General features: G+C 43.3%; 1 protein-coding gene across 10 annotated transcripts; it reads right to left on the reverse strand.

Annotated features, from left to right (window-relative positions):
- Positions 1-243: 243 nt before the first annotated feature.
- On the reverse strand, positions 244-22,378 carry LOC140069372 (uncharacterized). Of its 10 annotated transcripts, none has more exons than XM_072115006.1 (13): positions 22,241-22,378; positions 14,588-14,875; positions 13,423-13,467; positions 10,880-11,011; positions 9,079-9,168; positions 7,304-7,336; positions 7,061-7,116; positions 6,891-6,971; positions 3,952-4,991; positions 3,818-3,856; positions 3,556-3,752; positions 2,809-2,914; positions 244-2,450 (listed from the first exon to the last, which is right to left on the reverse strand). In XM_072115006.1, the coding sequence occupies exons 1-9, from the start codon at positions 22,284-22,286 to the stop codon at positions 4,926-4,928; spliced, it is 837 nt and encodes a 278-aa protein (XP_071971107.1). In that variant the 5' UTR covers positions 22,287-22,378; the 3' UTR covers positions 244-2,450; positions 2,809-2,914; positions 3,556-3,752; positions 3,818-3,856; positions 3,952-4,925. The 10 variants fall into 10 exon arrangements, with proteins under 10 accessions (XP_071971107.1, XP_071971106.1, XP_071971105.1 ...); XM_072115005.1 differs by having other exon boundaries at positions 3,556-3,772; XM_072115004.1 differs by lacking the exon at positions 3,556-3,752.
- Between the last annotated feature and the right edge of the window lie 1,592 nt (positions 22,379-23,970).

A 23,970-nucleotide genomic window follows, 5' to 3' on the forward strand; every position in this document is an offset into this window, starting at 1 on the left:
ACACCAAACCCAGACCCAAACGTCTAATGCAGTTCATGATTGGGGGACCTAAATTTGAAAAGTTCCGTAAGATGCCTTCTGATAATACTTGAAAAAATAAAGCAATGAATCAGTTGAAAAGTCACAACAAATAAATTCATGATAAAATATTACATCGCCGTTAATATATATAAAGTACATATAGAAACATTTTTCATTCTCTTAAGCAGAAAATTAAAAATGTAAGAAAATGATGCCGTGGAGTAAGAAACAATTTTTAATGAATGCTAAAAAACATAAAATTGTAAACATTACGTCCAAGACAATTGCATTAGAATAAAATATAAAACAAATATAAAAAAACAAAAGAGAAAAAATTTTAATGGTAAAGATGTAAAAACTAAAACTTTCTGCTGGGTCTACAGGTAAAGTCAAATAGGTATATCCCACCTTTATAATACAGATTACCTCTCCAAAGAGAAGGTCATTTATATCGGATCGAGGGATAAGTCATCAATAGCCAATCAACATCTTACACAAATTGCATATATTATAAATATGGGGCAGGAAAAAGAGAAATGTGGTCCCATGGCAAAGTACGACCCCTAGTGATCAGAGGTTTGTAAATTTTTTTTGGTTATAAAACCCATTTAAGAGCTCTCACAAACCTGCCAAAAATCCAAGCATGTTTCTGTAACCATGTTGCCTAAAAACGGGATAACTCTCTCTCTTCAACTAGGAAGTTCATCTACTGGTCACCAAGGTTGACATGACCAACCAGCAGCTTTTACCAGATGTTAGAAATCTATACATCTAGAATTATATCTGTATAATCCTTCAGCACTCAGGAGAGGAAAAACCTCCATAGGAGGAAACCTCTAGGGAACCATGGCTGAGGGATTGCCCTTCCCTAGGGCTTAGAAGAATAACACCTACATGAAAGTCATCATAACTCAACAGAATTTCATACAGGCGGTCCCCTACGTACGGACACCTAATTTACAGATGACCCCTACTTAAAGACGGAACCCTCTACCCACTGTGACATCTGGTGAAGCTCTCTGGATGTTACTACAGTCCCAGACTGCAATGATCAGCTGTAAGGTGTCTGTAATGAAGCCTTATTGATAATCATTGGTCCCATTAAAGCAATAAAATTTTGAAACTCCAATTGTCACTGGGGAAAAAAAAATTTTGGTCTGGATCTATAATTATAAAATATACAGTTTCGACTTAAATACAAATTCAACTTTAGAACAAACCTATGGACCCTATCTTATATATAACCCATATATAACCCGGGGACTGCCGGTATTGTGCCGGATAAGAAATAAAAATGTACAACAAACAAATAACATCTATAAAAACACATACATGACCAGACTACGACAACATTATGTACATGGAAATGTCACTTACTTTAGGAAAAGTGAGAAGGAAAAATGTGACAGGAAATGACATCACTTCCTAAAACCTTAGCAAGACACAATCCTTGCGCTGCTTCTTACTTTAAGGTCAGATATTTAAGGTCTATTGTTGCTGAGATTATATTTACTACTTTTTTTCTCATTCGGACTGAATGTGGACTGATGGCAGTGGATTATTACAACTAGACAAAATGATGGTTTCTTAAGATGCAGGAATCTTAAAAAAACTTAATGAAGTGATAGTTGTTATAGGACACATAGGAATAAGTGAATCCCCTTCCATGTGGTCGTATTAGTAATAGAGAGGACTGTAATTTAGTATTTCCTGGGTCACATGCCTGAAGGACTCCTTTTCAGCTGTGTAGGTTGCATATGGTCTGTCCTTCTCTAAAGTTTTTATTAAATATGGAACCAAAAGGTTGGATGTTACACGTGAATGTAAGAAATTGATCATAATAGAATAAATAACCACATAATAAATAAAGTAATAAATAAATACATTTGTAAATGTTTGCTCTAGTGACAGGTAGGACCATTAACCACCCCCCCCCCCCTCATTACTGAAATAGTAGTAATACCTCTATGAGAACCTAATGTTAACAAAATGAGCCTCAAAATTCTTGTAATGGAGCTTAATAGTTTAAAGATCAAACTAAAGTTAACGTGATTATAACAGGAGACTGGCCTGGTAGCACGGACCCCTAGATTTGGCTTGGGTAACCCCTAAGATATCACAGCATGGTTAAGAATGGTTGAGAAATTGTAACATCAGGGTGGGCTTATCGACAACAATTGTAGAACACTTCAAGAACAACATGGTGTCAAATCACTTCAGTATAAAAATGGCCAAAACTCAGGTACATGTTTGGTAGACATCTTGCTCTTGGACATCCTTCATGGTCTTGGTGCTCCAAACGAAACTTTAATTGGCTATGGATACAAAAAAAAAAAATTCTATTCACTGTCCAAAGTGTACCCTTCCTCATTGTTAAAGTAAAAAATGTTATTTCTTTAGTTGCCCAAGAAAAATTCTTGTTGGTCCACCTGGAGAAAAATGTGGAAGTCTCAGATTTATTTTGTTTTTCACTGCATGAACCAATTGTAGTTAATGGAAATCTACCACTATAATACACTAAAATTATCTAGACTTACCTAAAGTCCTCTTCATCTTGACAGATGGTGTGAATAATTGGCAGCCTGGAGCGTCGGACATCTCGTCCCTGTGCTCCAGTCTGCTTTTTATAAATCTATTGTTCAGGTGATCCAAGCTTGCCAAGCTTAAAGACCAGCGTTGGGATCAAGATGAAGTGGATGTTAGGTGAGTATGTTTAGCTTGATTTTAGTGTATTATGCTGGTATATTTTCTTTAAAAGTAGAAGTTAGCAAATTGTACTACATTTACCTGCAGTAAAGCAGCTGAGCAAGTGTACGGTCTGCCGGAAGTCGTCCATGGTAAGCATCCAGATGCAAAATGATTCTTGTTCTCCAGTAAAGTTCTCCAAATAAATCTGAAGATTTGAAACAAAAAGAAAAAAGTCAACAAAATCAAACACAAAGAATATTTAACCTTTTATTTAGCCCCTAGCAATAAAGAAAATGTACACTATGGTACAGATATGATACCAAAGGTAGAAATGGAAAGCAAGTAAATTTCAAATAAAAATTTTAAAAAGTTCAGGCTGAACTAATCCATGAGCATTTATTAGGTTTTTAGATACACCTTCTAATATAAATTTGGTGAAATTACGACTGTCTAGTCCCCCATGGATAGAAGTCAATCCAATGATCCTATGGCTGATATCTGGCTGTTTTCTCTCTCATTTATCTCATACACAGGTTTGATCGGTTCCAATTAAAGTGGATGTATAATAGAATGAATGGAAGAAAACTCTACAGAGCTGCGGAGAGTCGTGGACCCCATTCTGGTCAGTGGGATCCAACACGAGGTCCCGCGGCCACATTTCCGTCAGGTTTTTCGAAGTTTTCAGGGATCGCGCTGGGGATTGCATCGCACGCGATCGTTTTGTGTCGCAAACGCACCAGCTTTCACGCGACACAAATCGGGGGGTTGGGCCGTCGGACGATCCGACGGATTCGGACTATGTGCAGGATTTAACAATTCAAATTGTGTCGCAAGACATGCACTTACATACACCGGGAAGAAGATGGTGAACACTGGCGTGGGGGAAATGACACATGGAGGATCTCAGGCGCACGATCTTGATGAATGGCGGCAGACTTTATCCTCATCGGACAATGCACCTCGGCGATCAAGCAGGGCCCGGGTAAGTAAATGTGCCCCAATGTGCCGGATTAGGCCCATATTCGTTTGATGTGCTTGGTTTCCTTGAATTTACACAGGCTGACTTTAATATAATTTTAGTAAATCTGCTCCATTATCTGTCACTTACCTTTGTAAAATGATTCACTTGGTACATTTGCAGCAAAACCTGATTTTATTAAAATAGAAACACAAACAAATTATTTGTAGATGCTCGAATGATAACACAACCTCGAAGTACTGTACATTGCAAACCTCTGATACCTGCTGGATGTGACCTTATGGCAGGGAGTCTGGGTCCATTATCCTGCATATCGATGATACAGGTTTAAACAATTCAATCGACAGATCTAGTATCCAGGATTTGGATGCCCGGCTGCAACCAATATTTGAGTGTCCTGCAGCTCAAGTTACAGTGGGACACTACAGTATAAATAAGTAGTAAAAATTAAAGGTCCAACCAGCTCACACTTGAGCTTGGTACATGATTTCTGGATATCCTCAATTTCGAAATTCAGAAACATGAATTTGGCCTTATTTACTTATGGACCAGACAAAGTTCCACGCTGTTTGGTCCAACTAGAGGACCAACCAATTGTTGGCCTGACTGTAATGTTATCAGTTTTAGGTACATGGGCATCAGGTGTCACTTTCCAAGACTCATCATTTGCCCCGTCCTTTATTAAAGTAATAAAAGTTACAGCAATAAAAAAAAGATAAATAAACAGTTTAAATAGAATAAAATTATTAAATCAAAAAAGATAACTAAAGAAAAAACAAATAAATATATACATAAATGCATGCAATGTACCTCTGCAGACCTGTCTGTTTTAGTAAACTAGTGCTGTTCCCAAAAATACTAATTTGAGGAGCATTGCACTTCTCACAGTTTACGTACCAAATAGTAGCGCTGCCATCCAAGTGGTGCTGGCTAGACTGGGCTGTGTAGTCTGGTTTTCTCCCTTCAACCTTCATATGGAGATCTTCACCAAAGAGGATCCCCAAACTCACAGGCCCCAGAATTGCCTTGGATTGGCAGCAGTAGCACCATGAGTGGTTAGTGTGGTCGAGTCCAGTTTGTAAAGTGTGTGTACCAATTAATTTCTAGGATGAGCAGCACAAGAATATTACAGAAGGGTTTACTAAAACAGACTAGTCAGGAGAGCATGGGACTTTTGTGTCGTATTGGTGGTGGAGAACATAAACCGTAAATAATTCCACGTATCTTTCTACGGTTTTCACAAAACCTCCAAAGTCATTTCTTCTTCTTCTTCTTCTTGTATTTTTTGAGGCTCTTGCTCTGTCTGCAGAAAGTAACACATAATATTACAGTATGTCTTATTCCAACCATGAAGAAATAAATAACATAGGCTGGCTCAGAAAAAGAAGCGGGGACAACATGGGAGTCAGTGGGGCTCATTTACTAAGGGCTCTGCGGCTGCACTTTCGTCGGGTTTCCCAAATTTTTCCATTTTGGGCCAAATTCCGCTGGGATTTTGGCGCACGCAATCGTATTTTGGCGCAATCGCACCGGCTTTCACACGACAGAAATTGGGGGGCGTGGACTTCGGGCAATCCAACAGATTCGGAAAAAACGCGGAATTTAAAAAACGAAATGTGACGCAAGATCAAGCACTTACATGCACCTAGAAGAAGCAGGTGAACTCCAGCGGACCTCGGTGCAGCAGCGACACCTGCTGGATATCGGGCGCACGGACCTTAGTGAATACCGGCAGAACCCGAATCCACGTCGGACAATGTGATCGCGTCAGGACCGGGTAATTAAATGAGCCCCAATATGGTAGAAGGAGTATAAAGAAGCTTAGAGATGCAGCCGGAGAGACTGAGTAATCAATCCTCTAGATGACCTCGAAATGGATAACAAGGTCTTCATTAGAGCAGTACTTCCCAAATTAAACATTAAACATAATATTATACTGGTGGTTAAAAAATAGTAGCTAGAAATTCAGAAAGTGTTGGCAAAATTGGTAGAATGTGTCTCAAAGGCCAAAGAGTAGACTGTAATCACAAATCTGATAAGCGCTAGCCAAAAAGTTGATCAAAATTTTGACCAATGGTAGAAGGCAATTAATCTAAATCAATATTGATGGTAATCGAACCGTAGCTTGAAATTGAAACCAGTGATACCTGAGTTGTAAATAGCTGTATACAGCAATGGTGATTGTGATTGGCACCCAAATAGAAAGCAACATAAACCTGTTTTGCCAAATGGCATATTATTGTTCAGACTGATGGTGACCAAGAAATATATTGGGGCACATTTACTAAGTTTGTTGCAAACTGCACTAAATGCGGTTTGCCTGTGTATAATGCCCGGTGCGCCACATTCACGATGTCTGGCATCGGTTCTACATGAATCTGGTGCCCTCTTCACTGCTCCGACAGAGAGCACCACTGTGTTTCTGGTCTACCTTCAACATGGGGCGTGCAACACACTTCTGCCAGACTTTGCTTGATAACTCTGTTGCACGGTCCGACTGAGCACCGGAAAGCCCCCTCATTTGTGTTGCATGATAAATAGTGCACGTAGACACAGTTGTGGTGCAGACATATCTGTAACTTTTAGTTCCTGCATTTGCATCACAATGATACTTTTTTGTGCAAAAACAAAGCCCTGAACGTTCTATCACATTTGTTGAATATTGTTCCATTATTTGTCTCAAATGAGAACTACTTGGTAGGGTAAAAATTAGAGAAAATTTGGCGCAAAATTAGGCACTAATGGATCGGACATGCGACAATTCCAAAACGTATTGACTAAGGCAGAACTGGATCATTCATAGATCACAAGCCAAAAAAAAAAGAACAAACCAGGCACAAAAATAGGCGAACCTGAGACCCCCTATGATTAATGTCCCCCAATAGGTCATGATTTACACTACTGTTACGACCTGCAGATTTTTAATGAGATATCACCGGGATGTTCCTCTGTTGGTTTCAACTTAAAAATGAAAATGGTTACTCCTTGTTTCCATAACACATGGACCTGGATCTCAACTACCTGATTTAGTTTTTCTAACTCCCTAAAGTCTAAAGCGTAATGTATTACATTGTAGAGCAAAGAGCGGGGCTAAGTCGTGTATGAACACAAGTGTGAAAGCATTGTGGCTTTTCCCTTCCACTAGAAGTGATTGTCTTTGGTCCTTCAGGAGATAACTTAATATTCAGTAGTCAAAACTTACTTCTTCATCTTCCTTGCCAGCAGGAACATCACATGGTAATGTGTCCGAAGAAACCTGCTCATAGTCACACCTTGGGAATTCCTAGTACACATTGAAAGCCAAACATTACATTTTACCATCAACAATGACAAATCTGCATAATTAAGGCTTAATCATAAAATATTCCTTACTAAAATCTGGTCGGAGGGACCAGGATGAGTTGTCCGGAATAGACACTGTCGAGTTTCTAAGATGAATACATAAAAACAACGTCATCTCAGTTACGTAGAGCCACCAAACCATCTCTTTGAAATTGGTGTCGTTGTTGAGTAAATTTGGCCCCAGAGCCCACATACACTGCCAGCCAAAGACCACCCCCTCAACACTCCCAGCCATACAGCTGGGTACACCGAATTCTGTACAGTACTGCTTACCATCGATCATCTCAAGTGAAGTCGGAGTGGGCTCTGTGAAGAAAAGACTGAATATTATGAACAGAATAAGGCTTCATTGATTCCCTAAGTTACAGAGCTAACGTTTGGAAGGATTAAACAATGTATATAACTCCACAGTTTCAGGTCCCAAAAAAGTTCAAAAGTATAATAGAAGATTAAAAACATCAAAAAGCATCACATGTGGAATGGCAGCCTCCCTACCTACAAGCTTCTGACAACAGTATCATTAGTCATGGCTAGAAACAGAGAGTCCCTGGATGCTGATAGACACATGGCCTTCATATACTGCCAACAACAGTGCCCCATATGCTGCCAGTCAAAAAGTAAACACATGCTGCCAGTCATAGAGCCCCAATAAACTGGCAACCGTAGAGCCCCAAAACATTGCCAGCCATAGATCCCCCACACGCTGGCAGACAAAGAAGCCCCACACATTTCCATTTGCATTGTGAATCAAACATACCTTGAGAATGCTGTAGCTACACTGATGCAGAATTATATCTTGTTTAATCCCTAAACTGAGCGGTTTTGCTGAAAAAACAATTATAAAATTCAGGACTTTGGGAAAGCTGGATGCATGCTGGCTGCCGTTCATAAACACATTACACACGGAGCTTCCTGAACTGTCCAGACAGGACTAATCAACCTGAGCTGGATGACTCATATACAGCAGCTGGGGGATGGTGCAGCAATTGATTACTTCTGCCTGTCAGGGACAATACAGTAATGACATATTGGGGCTCATTTACTTACCCGGTCCATTCGCGTTCCAGCGGCGGCTTCTCCGACGAGCGTTCGGGTCTTCCGGCGATTCACTTAGGTCCTGCGCCCGATGTCCACCAGGTGTCGCTGCTGCGCCGAGGTCCGCCGAGGTGCGCCGGAGTTTACCGATCTCTTCCTGGTGCATGTGAGTATGGCTCGTGCAACAGCCACGCCCCCGATTTCCGTCACATTCAACCCGGCGTGATTGCGCCGAAATCCGATCGTGTGCACCAAAATCATTGCAGAATTCGGCGCAAAACGGAAAAAACCCGTAAACCCGACCAAAAAACCCAAATCGGCCCCTTAATAAATGTGCCCCATTCTCGCTTATGCAGGACAGGAAAACTCTGGAGCAGTGCATAATTAGGGTAAGAGGAGAAGTGCCGAGCCCCAGCACAGGAGCAACAGAACCTCATTATCATAATTTTATAATTGTTTTTTCAGCAAAACTTCTCAGTTCAGGGATTAAACAAGATATGTTTCTGCATCAAGGTATGTTTGGTTCACAATGCACAAAAGCAAATGGTAGATTTCCTTAAAGTGAAGTCATCGTGGGCTCGGTAACAAGACAGAAAAACATTATTGATGAGCAGTATAAGGTTTTTTTTGTTTTCCCCTACTGGATAGCATCCACAATCCTATATTCAATCCTAATACCCTTCTTCTATGACTTCTCTGACCTCTCTGACATGCACAACCCTGGACTAACTTCAACTGCCTATTATTAACCTCTTCCTTAATATGCTTCCAAATTGCTGGACGACCCTTTACCTTGTGGCAAGCCAAGTTTTGAAGGACATGATGATTGCCTTTTAGTGCACGGATATGGTATCTTTGTAGATGCCCGCTATGACAATTTTTACTAAAGCAATTACTTTTGCCCTTGATAATTGTGCCCTAGGCAGCTGCCTGCTCCTTGCCATGGGTCTGTCGTAGACCTATGCATCTAGATTCATGGTTCAAGTGAAGAGCTGCAGTGACTATTGACCTACCTTGTCCACTTGAGTTTGATGACCTCCTACAACAATTCCCCAGAATCTCTCCAGGTATATTTATGATGGTTTGGAGTTTATCATTTACCTCTACCGGAAAGAACAAAATTATTAAAAAAACATATCATATAGGATGAAGCAAAAGTAGGTCATATGGCAGAAGTAGTTGATTGAACCTTAACATCTAGACATTGGGGGTCATTTACTAAGGGCCCGATTCGCGTTTTCCCGACGTGTTACCCGAATATTTCCGATTTGCGCCGCTTGTACATGAATTGCCCCGGGTTTTTGGCGCACGCGATCAGTTTGTGGCGCATCGGGGCCGGCATGCGCGCGACAGAAATCGGGGGGGCGTGGCCGAACGAAAACCCGACGTATTCGGAAAAACCGCCGCATTTAAAAACCGAAAATGTGTCGCTTGGGGAGCGCTCACCTTCACCTTCTATGGGATGGTGCATTCCGGGGCGTTAAGATTATTTTCGGCGCTGCAGCGCCACCTGGTGGACGGCGGAGGAACTACCATCTTAAATCCCAGCCGGACCCGAATCCTGTGCAGAGAACGCGCCGCTGGATCGCGAATGGGCCGGGTAAGTAAATGTGCCCCATTGTATTATACAAAATGTTCACAAAATTTCAGAAATTGTAATGCTGCCCTGCCTTCAGGATAGGTCTCCAATATCTGATTGTTGGGGAGACAACAACAATGAAAACAATGGGGTAAACTTACTTACCCAATCCTGTAGTGATCCCCGATCTGGACGGTCCGATGAAGATGAAGTCTGGCGCGATTCACGTAGCTCGTGCGCCTGATTTCCTGCATCCGTCGCTTCCCATCGAGGTCCTCCGGAGTCCCCCCCCCCAAGCCGGCGCCGATGTGCCAAAATCCGATCGCGGGCGCCAAAATCCCCTGTTAAATGCGTTGCAACTCGGAAATCATCAGAAAACGTAAATGCGGACCATGGACCCTTAGTAATTGAGCCCCAATGGGGCAGATTTACTTACCCGGCCCATTCGCGATCCAGCGGCGCTTTCTCTGCGCTGGATTCGGGTCTTCCGGCAATTCACTAAGGTAGTTCCTCCGCCGTCCACCAGGTGTCGTTCGCCGAGGCCCGCTGGAATGCCCTGAAATTCACCGGCCTATTCCGAGTCAAGGTAAGTGCAAGTTTCGCAACACATTTTTTTTTAAATGCGGCGTTTTTTTCGAATCCATCGAGTTTTCGTTCGGCCACGCCCCCCGATTTCCTTCACGTGCATGCCGGCGGCGATGCGCCAAAATCTGATCGCGTGAGCCAAAATCCTGGGGCAATTCAGGAAAATCAGTGCAAATCGGAAATATTCGGGTAACACGTCGGGAAAACGTGAATCGGGCCCTTAGTAAAGGACCCCCAATGTCTCTTACTCCTCCACTTATTACATAGTGGATGGAGCCTGAAGATATCCCCTTCCACTAAGTAGAGCCTGAGTTACCATTGTCACACATACATATAGGAGCCATGTGTTGACCCCTCCAACTGATCTGACATTGATGACCTACCCTATGGATAGACCATCAACAAAGTTTGGATGGAAAACCCTTTTATCATTGCTTCTCATTCTACTCATTAACGTGGTCTTAGCTATAGATCGTAGTGAGTTTAGTAGTTGTCTGTATTACCCCCATTCGCCAGTTACCCTTCTAATTGTGCCCTTGGCATTTGCCTACTGTGTCCACTGCATCTATAGTCCCAGGTCCATAGTCAGGACTGATTCTTCTGTAACCACAATCCGCCACCCCCCTTATATTATCTAGTTATTGACATACCTTGGTTACTGTATGCATTTGATGATCTCTTATAACATATATAACACATCCCCAAAGCCAACACCAAAGCCAACGCCAAAACGGTCAAAATAGGGATTAAGCGAACATTGTCACTTGTTTTGTTCTCGTCTTCTGTAATAAGAAAAATAAGCGATCGGAAATCATGTCACACCATGTATGGGAGTAATATGACTAGAAGAAAAATGGAAATCTTATGTGATTTTATTAGGTCATTTAGGGGACAAAAGTTTTAATGCCATAATTCCTGTAATGGATATAAGAAACGTATAGAAATTCCCAAGCAGATCACTATATAGAAGTGTTACATTGACAATTAAAGGTTTGTAACTAATCTGACATTCACAGATACATTTCTTTAAAACATTACCTGTATGAATATAATTTTTCATAAATGTAGTTATATGTGTAAGTCCCACAAGACAGGTCATCACTACATTCAGTGTACATCTCCTTTAAGGCTGTGATTTCTTCATGGGGGGTTCATGTACTTCATACTATAACTCTCAAATAATTATCCTTTACAGACATCTACTGCCTATAAGCAGTGATTACATTTATATTACATTATGCCCACCACTAAGAAGTTGTTCTTACTCTGTCTAGACAGTTCTGGAATTTTCGGAGCCTTCGAACCAATCACAGCCTTGCCTACTTCATAAAAGTTACAATAACATTAAAGGGGTTTTCCACTTTCAGCATTGATAGGGTTTGTGTTGGAAAGCTCAGAAAATTCCAGAACTTCATCCAGATTGCTGCCCATGCAGCAGAGCCAACCTGGCTACTATTTCCAGGCTTCTGACCACTGGAACAAGGCTGAGGTACTACTTTGATCCACAACTGAACCATTGCCACAGCCAACAATCCACCACCGTGTGCCTACAGCCTATTACCTGCTGATACAGAAACTGTAAGATATTTCAAGATTCCCATTTCAAAATGTGATCCCTGGCAAGCCACTAACATCATGGGCCTCCCCTGCACCATTTGCCCTGGAATCCAGTACCACACACACATGAAAAAGTTCATGTTTCCATCACTCACTCTTCTTATATCTCCCTGCTGGCCCTGACGGGAGTGGACGAACACTGTTCCTGTGGACCAAGCCATTGTGACACCATTCAGGTGCTAGGACACACTTCAGCCAGCCACTTCAGTCCCTGGATGTCAGGACTTGAACCGGCGGACTCCGCTGTCCCAGGCTGCAGCTCTACCAACTGAGCTAAGCAACAAGCTGGACAGCTCCAGTGCTGATCCTTGGCCTAGTTTGTGACTTTCCAGTTCCTAGTTCCTGTTTCCCTGGCCTTGCTCCACCCCTTCCTAGATTGGACTTCCTATTTAAACCCAGCCTTGCCTATACATCCTTGCAAGATTATTGTGCTTCCAGCCTGTAGTCTAGCTTGTCTCCTACTCTCCTGCGATTGACTCCTCTATTGTGCAACGACCACTGGCTTCCACCTGACTACGATACCTGCTTGTTCCCTCAATACTGACGCTGATCTCCTGTGCTACGACCTCCGGCTTCCTCCTGACTACGATACCTGCCTGCTCCTCTGTACTGCTAAGCCTCTCCTGTGTTCCGACCTCTGGCCTTCCTGACTACGATTCCTGCCTGCAATAACTCAAGTAAGTCACAACACTTAGACTCCAAAACCAGACCCAGATCGTTACACTGGAAGTCCAGTTACCCCCACACTGTGGTCAGGCCTCGATGAGGGTATCTTTGCATATGGTCCCGTAGAAATGGAGCACATCTGTCCTTGGATACAACCGATGCTGTTCGAGTAATTACATATGAAATGTGTGGGAGTTATGTCCCATTGTCCTCCTGTGCAAATGAACACTGAATTCAGTTTGCCTCAATATTGCATATGTGACCACCGCTGCCAGAGTATGGGGATGGTTGCATCCAAGGACAACTTTCTCATTTCTAAGGGACAACATGGGCTTCCAGCCTCTAACCCCCCCACCCTGGCTATAGAGCTAATGCATAGTACCAAGGCATTGCCAGCCATCAAATCCTTTACTGTCCTTCTTACCAGTGTTCAGTGCAGGTGAAATGGGAACAGACTATGTAACTAAGAACAGAAAAACATTATTAATCAACATTATGAACTTTAGTGTACCTAGTTTTTAGGTTGTATACAACCCAGGAAATGTGAGTTGATGCTCCCCCTCAGACACTAGGCAGCTCTTTTCAGCCCACTTCCACACAATTTTGAATGTGATTTGTAAAATGTAAAGATTTCATATAAAAGAGGAAATTTTACAAAAGAAATTTCATACCGTACCTGAGGGGGGTAGTAATTCAGTGGGATAAAAGCTGGAGAAAGTGTCCATTTAAGCTGCCAACCATTTATTACCAGCTATAAAGTATCCATTTGCTACATGCCACAGAGCACCCATAGTGTATGTTGTCACCCATTCATTACCAGCCATAAAACTCCCATAGAACGTCAGCCCACACCCTACCTTAGAACCCCCCATACACTGCCAGGCACTGAGTTCTTTACTGTCCGACTTACCAGTTCTCAGGTCAGTAGGAGTGGGAGTCGGAGTGGGAGTGGGCTCTGTAACAAATAAGAAAAAAGTCATTGATTTACAGTATGAAGGTTTATGGATTTCCACAACCACAGGACCACCATACACTGACATCTGCAGAACTTCATAGTCTGCCAGCCATGGAGAACCCATACACATCCACATCGCTCCCATGGACTGATAGCTATAAAATACCTATATACTACCAGCCACAGAGCACCCATAAACTGCCAGCCATAGCAAATCCGATCATTAACAGTCACAAAGTCCCATACACTGTCCCATATACATACATTGTATACAAGGTAGCGGGGTATGTAGCGGGAAACAAAAGTTCCTTGTACAGTGCAGTGGCCTACTAAAATATTACAGTTCAGCTCCAATTCAAGTGACTGCATCTTATAGATACAGGTATTATTAAGGTACCTTCTCCAATGGAAAGGTGCCTGAGCTAAGGGTTCCTTACATTCCTACATAGTTGGGTTACGTTTAATAGTTTCTTGACCTCTGCTGAATTATCCATATATAAATCTGATCTCTTTCCCCGACCTATGCTTGTTCTAGCACCAAAAAAACTCAATGTGGCACATTTACTCGAATTGCATTGTCTGACGACGATGCCCTGTGCCGCGGTTCCTTAAGATTATGCGCCCGATATCCTGCATGTGTCGCTTACCCGCTGAGGTCCGCCGGAGTTCACCTCCTTCTTCCCGGTGCATGTAAGTGTATTGTCTTGCGAGACAATTAGAATATTAAATGCCGCACTCAGTCCAAATCAGTCGGATTGTCCGACGGCACGACCCCCGATTTGTCGCATGAAAGCCGGCGCAAATCCCGCAAATTTGACGAAAGTGTGTTCTGCGGACCCTTAGTAAATCAGCCCCAATCTGTCCTTACCTTGCCCTGTGACTACCTCAGACAAGGGGATTTTTTCACAGTTTCAGGGGTGACACATTGTGGGAACTTAAGACTGGAAAAGGGTATGTAGCTGTAATTTCGCCCTCCTCATTTCAACACTTTTGGCCCATGACGTTAACAGACGGAATAGACATCCGCAAAGGTGGAGCCAAAATAGGTTAAGTAATCCATAATAGGCACAGCACAGTAAAGGTAACTTGAGTGTGGAATCTGTGGAAGATGGATACATACCATCATAGGTCAAGTTAAATGGGACTTCTTTCAAAGTATTATTCCAGAGAGTAACTTCGAGGATGACTTGATCCTGGCTATTTTTAGGCACATCACGAATGGTCAGATCCGTTCCCATGTTTTCCAGGTTATATCTTGGATCCAGATCACCTTCCAAGGAGCCATTTCTGACTTTTGCGATTAGAGTGTCAACTCCATTGCTTCTATATTTCCAGGTGTTATCTAGCACATTTGGCCCAAAAGGAGATCTCATAGTCCGGGACGAAGTTGAACCCTTCACCATTTCCCCTACAAACAGAAGACATGAAACCGAGTCATTTTTATTTAGGATTCTTTAATGGTGTTGTCAATTTTTCACTTTTAGGATAAGACATCAGTATTTGATGGTGTGGGCGCACCTGGCCAGCGCACCAACTAGCTACTGAGAGTGCACAGAGGTGCGCAGAAGCTTGTTGCTCTGTGTAGTGGTGGGTCATTGTAACTGCAGCCTCATCTATCACCGAAATGGGATCCTGGCCTGCAGATCTACTGTTATGAGAAAACACCACTAGTGAATCACACAATCCTTGGCTTAGACTGGGGCACAGGGAGGACCCTGGCAGGCCAAGAGGTCCCGGCCCCCAACATCCTGCATGAGTGTTGCATTACACAGTATAAACACTACACAGCATCATACACATAGAGGCAGTGCGCACCAACACAACTAGATTGTGCATCTATATAATAAAATGGGGTGATTAGTATCAAACAGCTCCATGTAGGATTCCTATGTATATTACCATCTTCACATGAAGTCCAATTGGTGTCTTAAAGGACATCTACCATCAGGATCAAGGATTGCAAACCAAGCACACTAACATACTGGTGCCCTCAGGCAGGATCTGCTCTTTTTTAGGCTTCTTGTAAATAGTTTCTATAAATATTTTTAAATGTACGCAAATGAACTGCATAGTTGAGCCAGAGCACCTCTAGCTCATTTCCATCATTTTTTGAGCCTTTTTTTGTGAAAACAAGGGCATAAGGAGGTAAAAGAGGAACAGATCCTGCCAGAGTATGTAAGTGTGTTTGGTTTACAATCCTTGATTCTGGTGGTAGATTTACTTAAAAGAGAACCTACCATATAGACAGTATATACAGGCAGGAACCCCCCTCCCCCAATAGAGTGCATATATTTTTAACTGTGAGGTAGGTGGCAGCAGTGGATAGGACTCATGAGCAGTCTGTTGATACGGCAAGTGGAAATCCAGCAAATGGATAGGCAGGCAGATGAGCGAGCAGGCAGGTGGATGGGCAGATAGGCCGGCAGGCGGGTGGATTAGAGGGTGGGGGGATGAGTGGAGGAGGCGAGGAGCGGACAGATGAGCGGATAGGTAGATGATTGGTCAAGCAAGGGGACGGATGAACAGACAGAGGAGCGGGCAGGAGGGCGAATTAGTGGATGCGCGAAGAGGAGGAGCGATCGGGCAGGCCGATGAGTGGGCGAGCAGGCGGGCAGAGGAAAGGACAGACAGAGAAGCAGGCAGGTTGTTGGAAAGGCAGATCAGCAGGCAGGCGGATGGGGCGAGGGGTGAGCAGAGAGATGGAGGAACATGCAGGTAGTAAGATGGGCAGATAGAGTGGACAGGTGGAGGATTTTTGAGCACACACAACTTCACTTCCTTCTGCAGCTGACAGGAAGTCAGCTGGGGATGATGTTTATGGCAGGAGCAGTACCTGCGTACTATTAGAGAATGCAGGGCAACACAGTAGGCCATTTCCTGGGTTATGTTGCCGTCCGCCCTGCATTCTTTGATATTATGGGGCACGGTAAGTTGAAAAGTGATTCACCTATTTGCCGCTCCCCCTAAGGCCTCTGACATCTGCCGCCTGAGGCGAGATTTTCATATTGCCTCAAGGCAAATGTGACCCTGAGCTCACTCCACCAATGTTCAATAGAAATGACTGCCCGCTCCACAAACACGAAAAATAATAGGACCTGCCCTATCTTTCGCAGTGCGGGCAGTTGGCTCACTCAGTAGTGTGGACCTCTACAGTTATTAGCGACAGACAATGATCCACCAACTATTCCCTATGTACCTAATATTCCTCCAAAAATAAAGTGCTGGAATGTTGGAGTACATTTCTCAGTTACTGATTGAACCATTTATTTTGATTTTAGCAGTGAAAAATAGTAAAGTTTTAGTGGTGTGACACTAAAGGTTCAGGCTTTTCCTCAATTTAGAGTTTCAGGTCAAAAAGGTACTAATTCTATTACCTATTACGCTGTTTGAATCCATATAATTTTTGTTTAAGGTATCACTGGAACATAGATCTAAAAGAGCTGTAATTCAAAGAAGGAGAGCATGGAGGCACAGTCATAGTGAAGGGCTTGGCAGAACGTCACTAATAGGACCCCATAGCAGTAAGAGAGAAGGGCTTGACAGCAGGCTACTGACAGGACCCCCATACCAGTAAGAGAGAAGGGCTTGGCAGCAGGCTACTGACAGGACCTCCTAACAGAAAGAGAGAAGGGCTTGGCAGCAGGCTACTGACAGGACCCCCATAACAGTAATAGAGAAGGGCTTGGCAGCAGGCTACTGACAGGACCCCCATAACAGTAAGAGAAATGGGCTTGTCACCAGGCTACTTACAGGACAGCATAGCAGTAATAGAGAACATCTTGGCAGCAGGCTACTGACAGGACCCCTATAACAGTAATAGAGAAGGGCTTGGCAGCAGGCTACTGACAGGACCCCCATAGCAGTAAGAAAGAAGGTCTTGTCACCAGGCTACTGACAGGACCCCCATAACAGTAAGAAAGAAGGTCTTGTCACCAGGCTACTGACAGGACAGCATAGCAGTAAGAGTAAAGGGCTTGGCAGCAGGCTACTGACAGGACCCCCATAACAGTAAGAGAGAAGGGCTTGGCAGCAGGCTACTGACAGGACCCCCATAGCAGTAAGAAAGAAGGTCTTGTCACCAGGCTACTGATAGGACAGCATAGCAGTAAGAGTAAAGGGCTTGGCAGCAGGCTACTGACAGGACCCCCATAACAGTAAGAGAAGGGCTTGACAGCAGGCTACTGACAGGACCCCCATAACAGTAAGAGAAGGGCTTGACAGCAGGCTACTGACAGGACCCCCATAACAGTAAGAGAAGGGCTTGACAGCAGGCTACTGACAGGACCCCCATAACAGTAATAAAGAAGGGCTTGGCAGAAGGCTACTGACAGGACCCCCATAACTGTAAGAGAGAAGGGCTTCTCACTAGGCTACTGAGAGGATGCCATAGCAGTAAGAGTAAATGGCTTGTCAGCATGCTACTGACAGGACCCCCATAAAAGTAAAAAAGAAGGGCTGGACAGCAGGCTACTGACAGGGCCTCCATAAAAGTAAGAAAGAAGGGCTGGGCAGCAGGCTACTGACAGGACCCGCTTAACAGCAAGAGAGAAGGGCTTGGCAGCAGGCTACTGACAGGACCCCCTAATAGTAATATAGAAGAGCTTGGCAGCAGGCTACTGACAGGACAGTTACTGTTTTTCCTGACATGAGCCAAAATTGTGAAAGGGATTTCTTCTTAAAACAGCACCACCATTTTCTACCACCTGCATGGTATAGCATCTCAGTTCCTTTCTCTGAAATAGAGCCAACTTGCGAAAACACACATAACCTGCATACACATACACTGGAGGGTAACATAGAGAACAACGTATAATTTCCTAAATCTGCAGGTCATTGTGTGTCCTATGTGACTATATCCTAACATTAGTAAAATAGCAGAATTTTGTGCTTGTTTCATAAATTTTATATATTCTAAAATGTAATTGAGATACTTGTAAAAGTCACTGATCAAAATTAGAGAACACTTTCACATACCTGCAAGTTATTTGGTGTTAATTTCCTTCATTATCTGAGAATAATTTTGTGCAGTTCCAAAGTGACTAAAACCCTACGGCAGCAGATGAAGGCCAAAGTGGTGACCCTATCAGCCATAGCAAGCGGAGTTGTTCCTAGTCTGGGATTTCTAGAATATTACATTTTTGCATCAAAAACTCATTCAAGTCCCCCAAGAAGGCTGGGAGAAAAGAGACAAATGCAGGAGAGGACAGGATAATGCGGAGAATCTCCATGGGTAATTGTTTCATCACTACAGCTGGAATTGCACAGCAGTTCAGCTCTGAAAAGGGTAAGGGTGCGTCCACCCATTCAGTTTTTCAGATGCAGTTTTTGATACCCAAACCAGGAGTGGATGAATAGTGATGCACACCTGCTTTTGGCTTCAAAAAAACTGCATCTGAAAAAGGCTGGTTGCACCCTTAGGATCTGTCTTATCAATCAGTGTCTCAATATTTAAGAGCATTTGAACTGAAAGCTCACTATACAGTGGACAAACCTCTCATTAGCAGAAAGAATCAAAAGGTTAGACTCACCTCTGCCGAGGAGCATGTTGTGTGGACAGAGGAGAAGTGTCCACCGATCATTTTAGTGATGAAAGCAAGTTTAATTTATTTGGGTCTGAGAGGAAACATTTAGGCACATGGATTTACCTGTCTGTTTTTTTGGAACTTTTCTTGGCTTTTTTGCTGGTCAAGATGTATCTTAGGGGGTTTTCCTTATTGATACAAGTGGTGTTTGGTCTTAAAACAAAAAAGTCGCAAAAAGTCGCAATCAGTTTCAAGCTAATTTCTACAACTGGTCAAGGGTAGCCATAGATTTGTGCGAAGGTTTGCGACTTTTTTAAAAATCCAACTTTCACATGTGGATTCAGGTAATAACTCAGGGAACACTGGAGAAAACTAGACAATGGCCATCTTTGAAGGGAGACTGTCGCAAATGACCACATGCACCATGAAAAGTCTCAAAAATTCACGTTTTTTGCAAATAAAGCTTTTATGATACTGTGGTAGTTGTAAAACCCTGTTCTAGTGGCTTGGTGATCCCTTTACAAAAAAATCCATCAAATGTTCATGAATGGATGAACCACATTATTTTTAAAAAAAATCAAGTCATCATACATTGGGGCATATTTACTTACCCGGCCCATTCGCGATCCAGCGGCGCGTTCTCTGCGCTGGATTCGGGTCCGGCCGGGATTTATGAAGGTAGTTCCTCCGCCGTCCACCAGGTGGCGCTGCTGCGCTGAAGTTCCCGGAGGCGCACCGAAATGCCCGGAAATTCACCGGCCTATCCTGGATGAAGGTAAGCGCAATTTTCACGACACATTTTTTTTGTTAAATGCAGCGGTTTTTCCGAATCCGTCGGGTTTTCGTTCGGCCACGCCCCCCGATTTCCGTCGCGCGCATGCCGGCGCCGATGCGCCACAATCCGATCGCGTGCACCAAAATCCCGGGGCAATACAGGTACAATTGGCGCAAATCGGAAATATTCGGGTAACACCTCAGGAAAACGCGAATCGGGCCCTTAGTAAATGACCCCTATTGTTATCAAATTTTGGATCTCTTAAAGATGCAATATTCTAGAAATCATAGACTTGGAACAACCAACTTTTCATTTCAGGATATAGTCACATATACATACATATGTTTTAATAATAATTATATATTATATGGTGTCAGGCTGAAAATCAACATAAAAATAGCATGAGATGCATAAAGAACATCTACCACCTGGATTGTAAACCCAGCACACTGACATACTGGTGTGTAACTGCTTTATCACGATCTGTTCTTCTCTTAACTTCTTACGCCCTGGTTTTTACAAAATTGCTTTTAGAATTATGCAAATGAGCATGAGGGCTCCATAGATGTCAATGAACCCCTCAGGTTCATTTGAATAATTTTAAAGCCTTTAAAATCTTAAATGGAACCTGTCATCGGGAGTCCTTTTTCTGGCGCCCCCATGTTCCAACAGAGAATAGGATACACATTACCAATGAGTTTTTATAGTAAAACTAGCTTTTTCTGATTAAAAGATAAAGATCACAGTTTACCTTTCTGTATGCAGAGCGGTGTCCTAAGTCCCATGGGAGTGGCCGGAGAGAAGTGCGGCAGAGATGTATGACGTCCTGAGGGGGGAGGAGACATGGGGTGGAGCCGTTTCCCAAGGGTGGGGGGGAAACCACTCCTCACTGACCACACCCATGGGACTAAAGACACAGCTCTGCATACAGAAAGGTAAACTTTGATCTAACTAATCTTTTTTTCAGAAAAAGCCAGGTTTATCATAAAAACTCTTTGGCAATGTGTACACTGTTCTCTATGGGGACATGGGGGAGCCAGAAAAGGGGCTAAAGGCTAAAAGTAGAGCAGATCCTGTCGGAGGGGGCACACACTAGTACTTCAGTGTGCTTGGTTTACAATTCTTGATCCTGGTGGTAGATGTCCTTTGACTAATACCGTCATGGCAGACCGTCATATAGGCGGTATCGGCAGGCGCCCAAGGCCTTTGGCTTCCCAGTGACCCAAGCCCTAGCCCTATATGTAGATCGGCAGGTTAAAAAAAATGCTATACTCGCCTCCGGCTTATTCTCCCCATGGCTCCATCTTCTCCTCTCCCTGCCTGCGCACATACACTATGAAGCGTCGGGGTCGCGGCCGTGTGATGTCATAGAGTTGTGTGCGGGCCAGAAGAGAAGAAGTTGGAGGTGAGTATGTGTTTTTTCTTTCAAGGGGGCTCAACGTGGACATTTCTGCAAAGGAAGGGGCCCGCTGTAGCCATTTCATTAAAGGAGGGCTCTACTGTGGCAATTTCATTGAAGGGGCCTCTGCTGTGGCCATTTCAATAAAGAGGGGCTCTGATGTAACCATTTCATTTATGGGGGGGTCTCTGCTGTGGCCATTTCATTAAAGGGGCTTCTTCTGTATTTATTTATTCAAAGGGGGGCTCTGCAGTGGCCATTTCTTTAAAGGGGGGCCCTGCAGTGGACATTTCATTAAAGAGGGTCTTTACTGTGGACATTTCATCAAAAGGGGCCTTTACTGTGGACATTTTATTAAAGGGGGCTCTGCTGTGGACATTTCTGTAGAGGGGGGTCAGTAAGGCTCGGCAGAGGAGATTAGGCCTTGGGGGACGAGGTTGGTTTGGATGATGGGGGGGCCCTAATCATGTGAACGGCCCAGGGCCCATGGGACACTTAATCCACCACTACATATAACTCTACCTGGAAGATACCTTATAATATTGCAGTTTAATCCAAAAATTGGAAAATAACAGTGCCCTGTGCTGCCCTTCTCTTTTCTACCTCTATAATATACACCTGCAGATGTGTAATATGTACAGAAAGTTCCGGAACTACCTGTCAACTCAGTCACAATCTCTGCAATCATATAGCCTCAGGACTAACCGTAGTGAGCGGAGGGGAAAGGGATTTCTAGAACATAGTAATAGAAAGTCTATGAACTTTGATCATGTTTTCGCCTGTAAGAGACGCGCGTCTTAAGTTAACCCCTGTTGCTCAGGTGAGACCTCTTGCTTGCTGATGGAAAACCAGTGTGACAGCGGAACCATCATCGGTGTCCGGGGCTGATGTTCTGCCCGACAAGTAGGGGATCCGGCCTTTACATGGCCCGGAGCCACCGGCCTAAAGTGCTGAGTCATGTGGTTGTACACAGGGCCCAGGTAAATATAATGATGATACAATACATACTCCAGACTACACACACGTGTAACATGTAACTCACCCGCCTCAGACACACACGTGTAACATGTAACTCACCCGCCTCAGATAACACCAGTAGTGTCTGTAATATGAAGGCCCGCATGTTTTTTGTATGGAAGACCAGAAGGAGCCGGCTTGCACCGGGCTGTGCTGTTCAGACTGTCCCCTCCCTCCACTAGAAAAACTTTTTTCTCCAAGGAAAGGGGAAGTTTTCTCTGAAAGGAAGCCGACGTCTTATCAAATTAACCTCTTTACTACTGGGCCAGTATTATGTCTGGGATGTGTAGTAGAATACAGGCAGTCCCCGGGTTATGTACAATACAGGGTCTTTAGGTTTGTTCTTAAATTGAATTTGTATGTAAGTCGGAACTGTATATTTTTTTTGTAACTTCAGCCAAATTGGTTTTGGTCTTTTGATTGTAAAAATGTTGGGTTTTCTTAAGAACCAGGATTAACAATAAATCTTAACTAAAGACACATTTAATAACAGTTATAGCTGATTATTGTAGCATAAGGCTAAAGTACAGTAAATGATCAATATCCAGAGGTCCGTTTGTAACTAGGGGTCGTCTGTAAGTCGGGTAGGGGACCGACTGTATTTTCAGTTGTACTGTACATTGAAAAAATATATATATATCATTATATTCCCCAACTGTTTCCTAAGGATCTATCAATTTGGAGAAACTTCTGTTTTGAAATGTATGTAAATGAACTTTTCAGTGCACTGAGGGCGGGGGCACTCGCAGTGCACCTATTTTCTTCTTTGTCCAGGGAATTTCAATTTATGAAGGTATAATAGTGTATCGTGCAGCACCAAAGATCCTCTATCGGCAATGTATACATTTATTTATTTGTAAAAAATCTATAAAATCTACAATAAAAAATAATACAAAAGTATCAGAATCTGTAGTGGGGCTCACGCATGGTTATAGTAATCTAATACTATCTAATACTAATCTAATAGATGGGTTATAGCAAATGTACATCCAAATGTATTATAGTCTATGTTCATCCAAATATCACTATTCGATCAGGGGGGCTGATGGATTTTAGGGGGGCTGATGGATTTTAGGGGGGCTGATAGATTTCAGGGGGGCTGATAGATCTTAGGGGGGCTGATAGATTTTGATTTTAATTTCAATGTAGTGTGGAACAGTAGAACAAAATACTAGCAAAATACAGGCAGCTCTGGACTGCAGACGGAGCTAGCCAATATTAGGCACGTAGTGCCAAAAAATAATAGTGGCCGTTACACTATAACAGTGATGGCGAACCTTTTGGAGCCCCAAACTTCCACCAAAAGCCACTTATTTATTGCAAAGTGCCAGGGCAGCAATTTAAGCAGTAATTTATTTCTACTTGTTCTTTGACAACTTTCAATCGTTCAGCCTCCTAAAGACACCAACACAGTTGAAAGGAGGAGGGCAGATTTGCCTATCATTGTAGGAAGATTCTTTCAGTCCTGTCTGGTGAACTTCATGCTGGGGTGATGGCCTGGGTGCCCACAGAGAGGGCTCTGAGTGCTGCCTCTGGCACCCGTGCCATAGGTTCCCCACCACTGCACTATAGGCTGCTAATGTGAGGACCTGAGAAGTTGAAGACATTTCAATAAGTCCTAGTTTAGGAATATACAGGTCCAGCACGTGGGAAAAAAAATCAACACTGACATCTAATAGACAGTAATAGACATCTATGCTACAATGTATCTAACAGCTCGATCAGCGGAACTTAGCAGCGCATGCGTAGAATTATGCTACAATAAATTGAATGCATAACAATTTAATGAC

The sequence above is a fragment of the Engystomops pustulosus genome, chromosome 7 (assembly GCF_040894005.1).
Source record: "Engystomops pustulosus chromosome 7, aEngPut4.maternal, whole genome shotgun sequence".
Classification (NCBI taxonomy): Eukaryota; Metazoa; Chordata; class Amphibia; order Anura; family Leptodactylidae; genus Engystomops; species Engystomops pustulosus.

Coding starts and splice junctions, on each gene's coding strand:
- LOC140069372 (XM_072115004.1), bottom strand. CDS start 22,286: ATGCGGGCCTTCATATTACAGACACTACTGGTGTTATCTGAGGCGG. Junction 11,012..13,422: donor TCCTACTGACCTGAGAACTG/GTAAGTCGGACA, acceptor TTCTTATTACAG/AAGACGAGAACAAAACAAGT. Junction 7,117..7,303: donor TTCACTTGAGATGATCGATG/GTAAGCAGTACT, acceptor TATTCATCTTAG/AAACTCGACAGTGTCTATTC.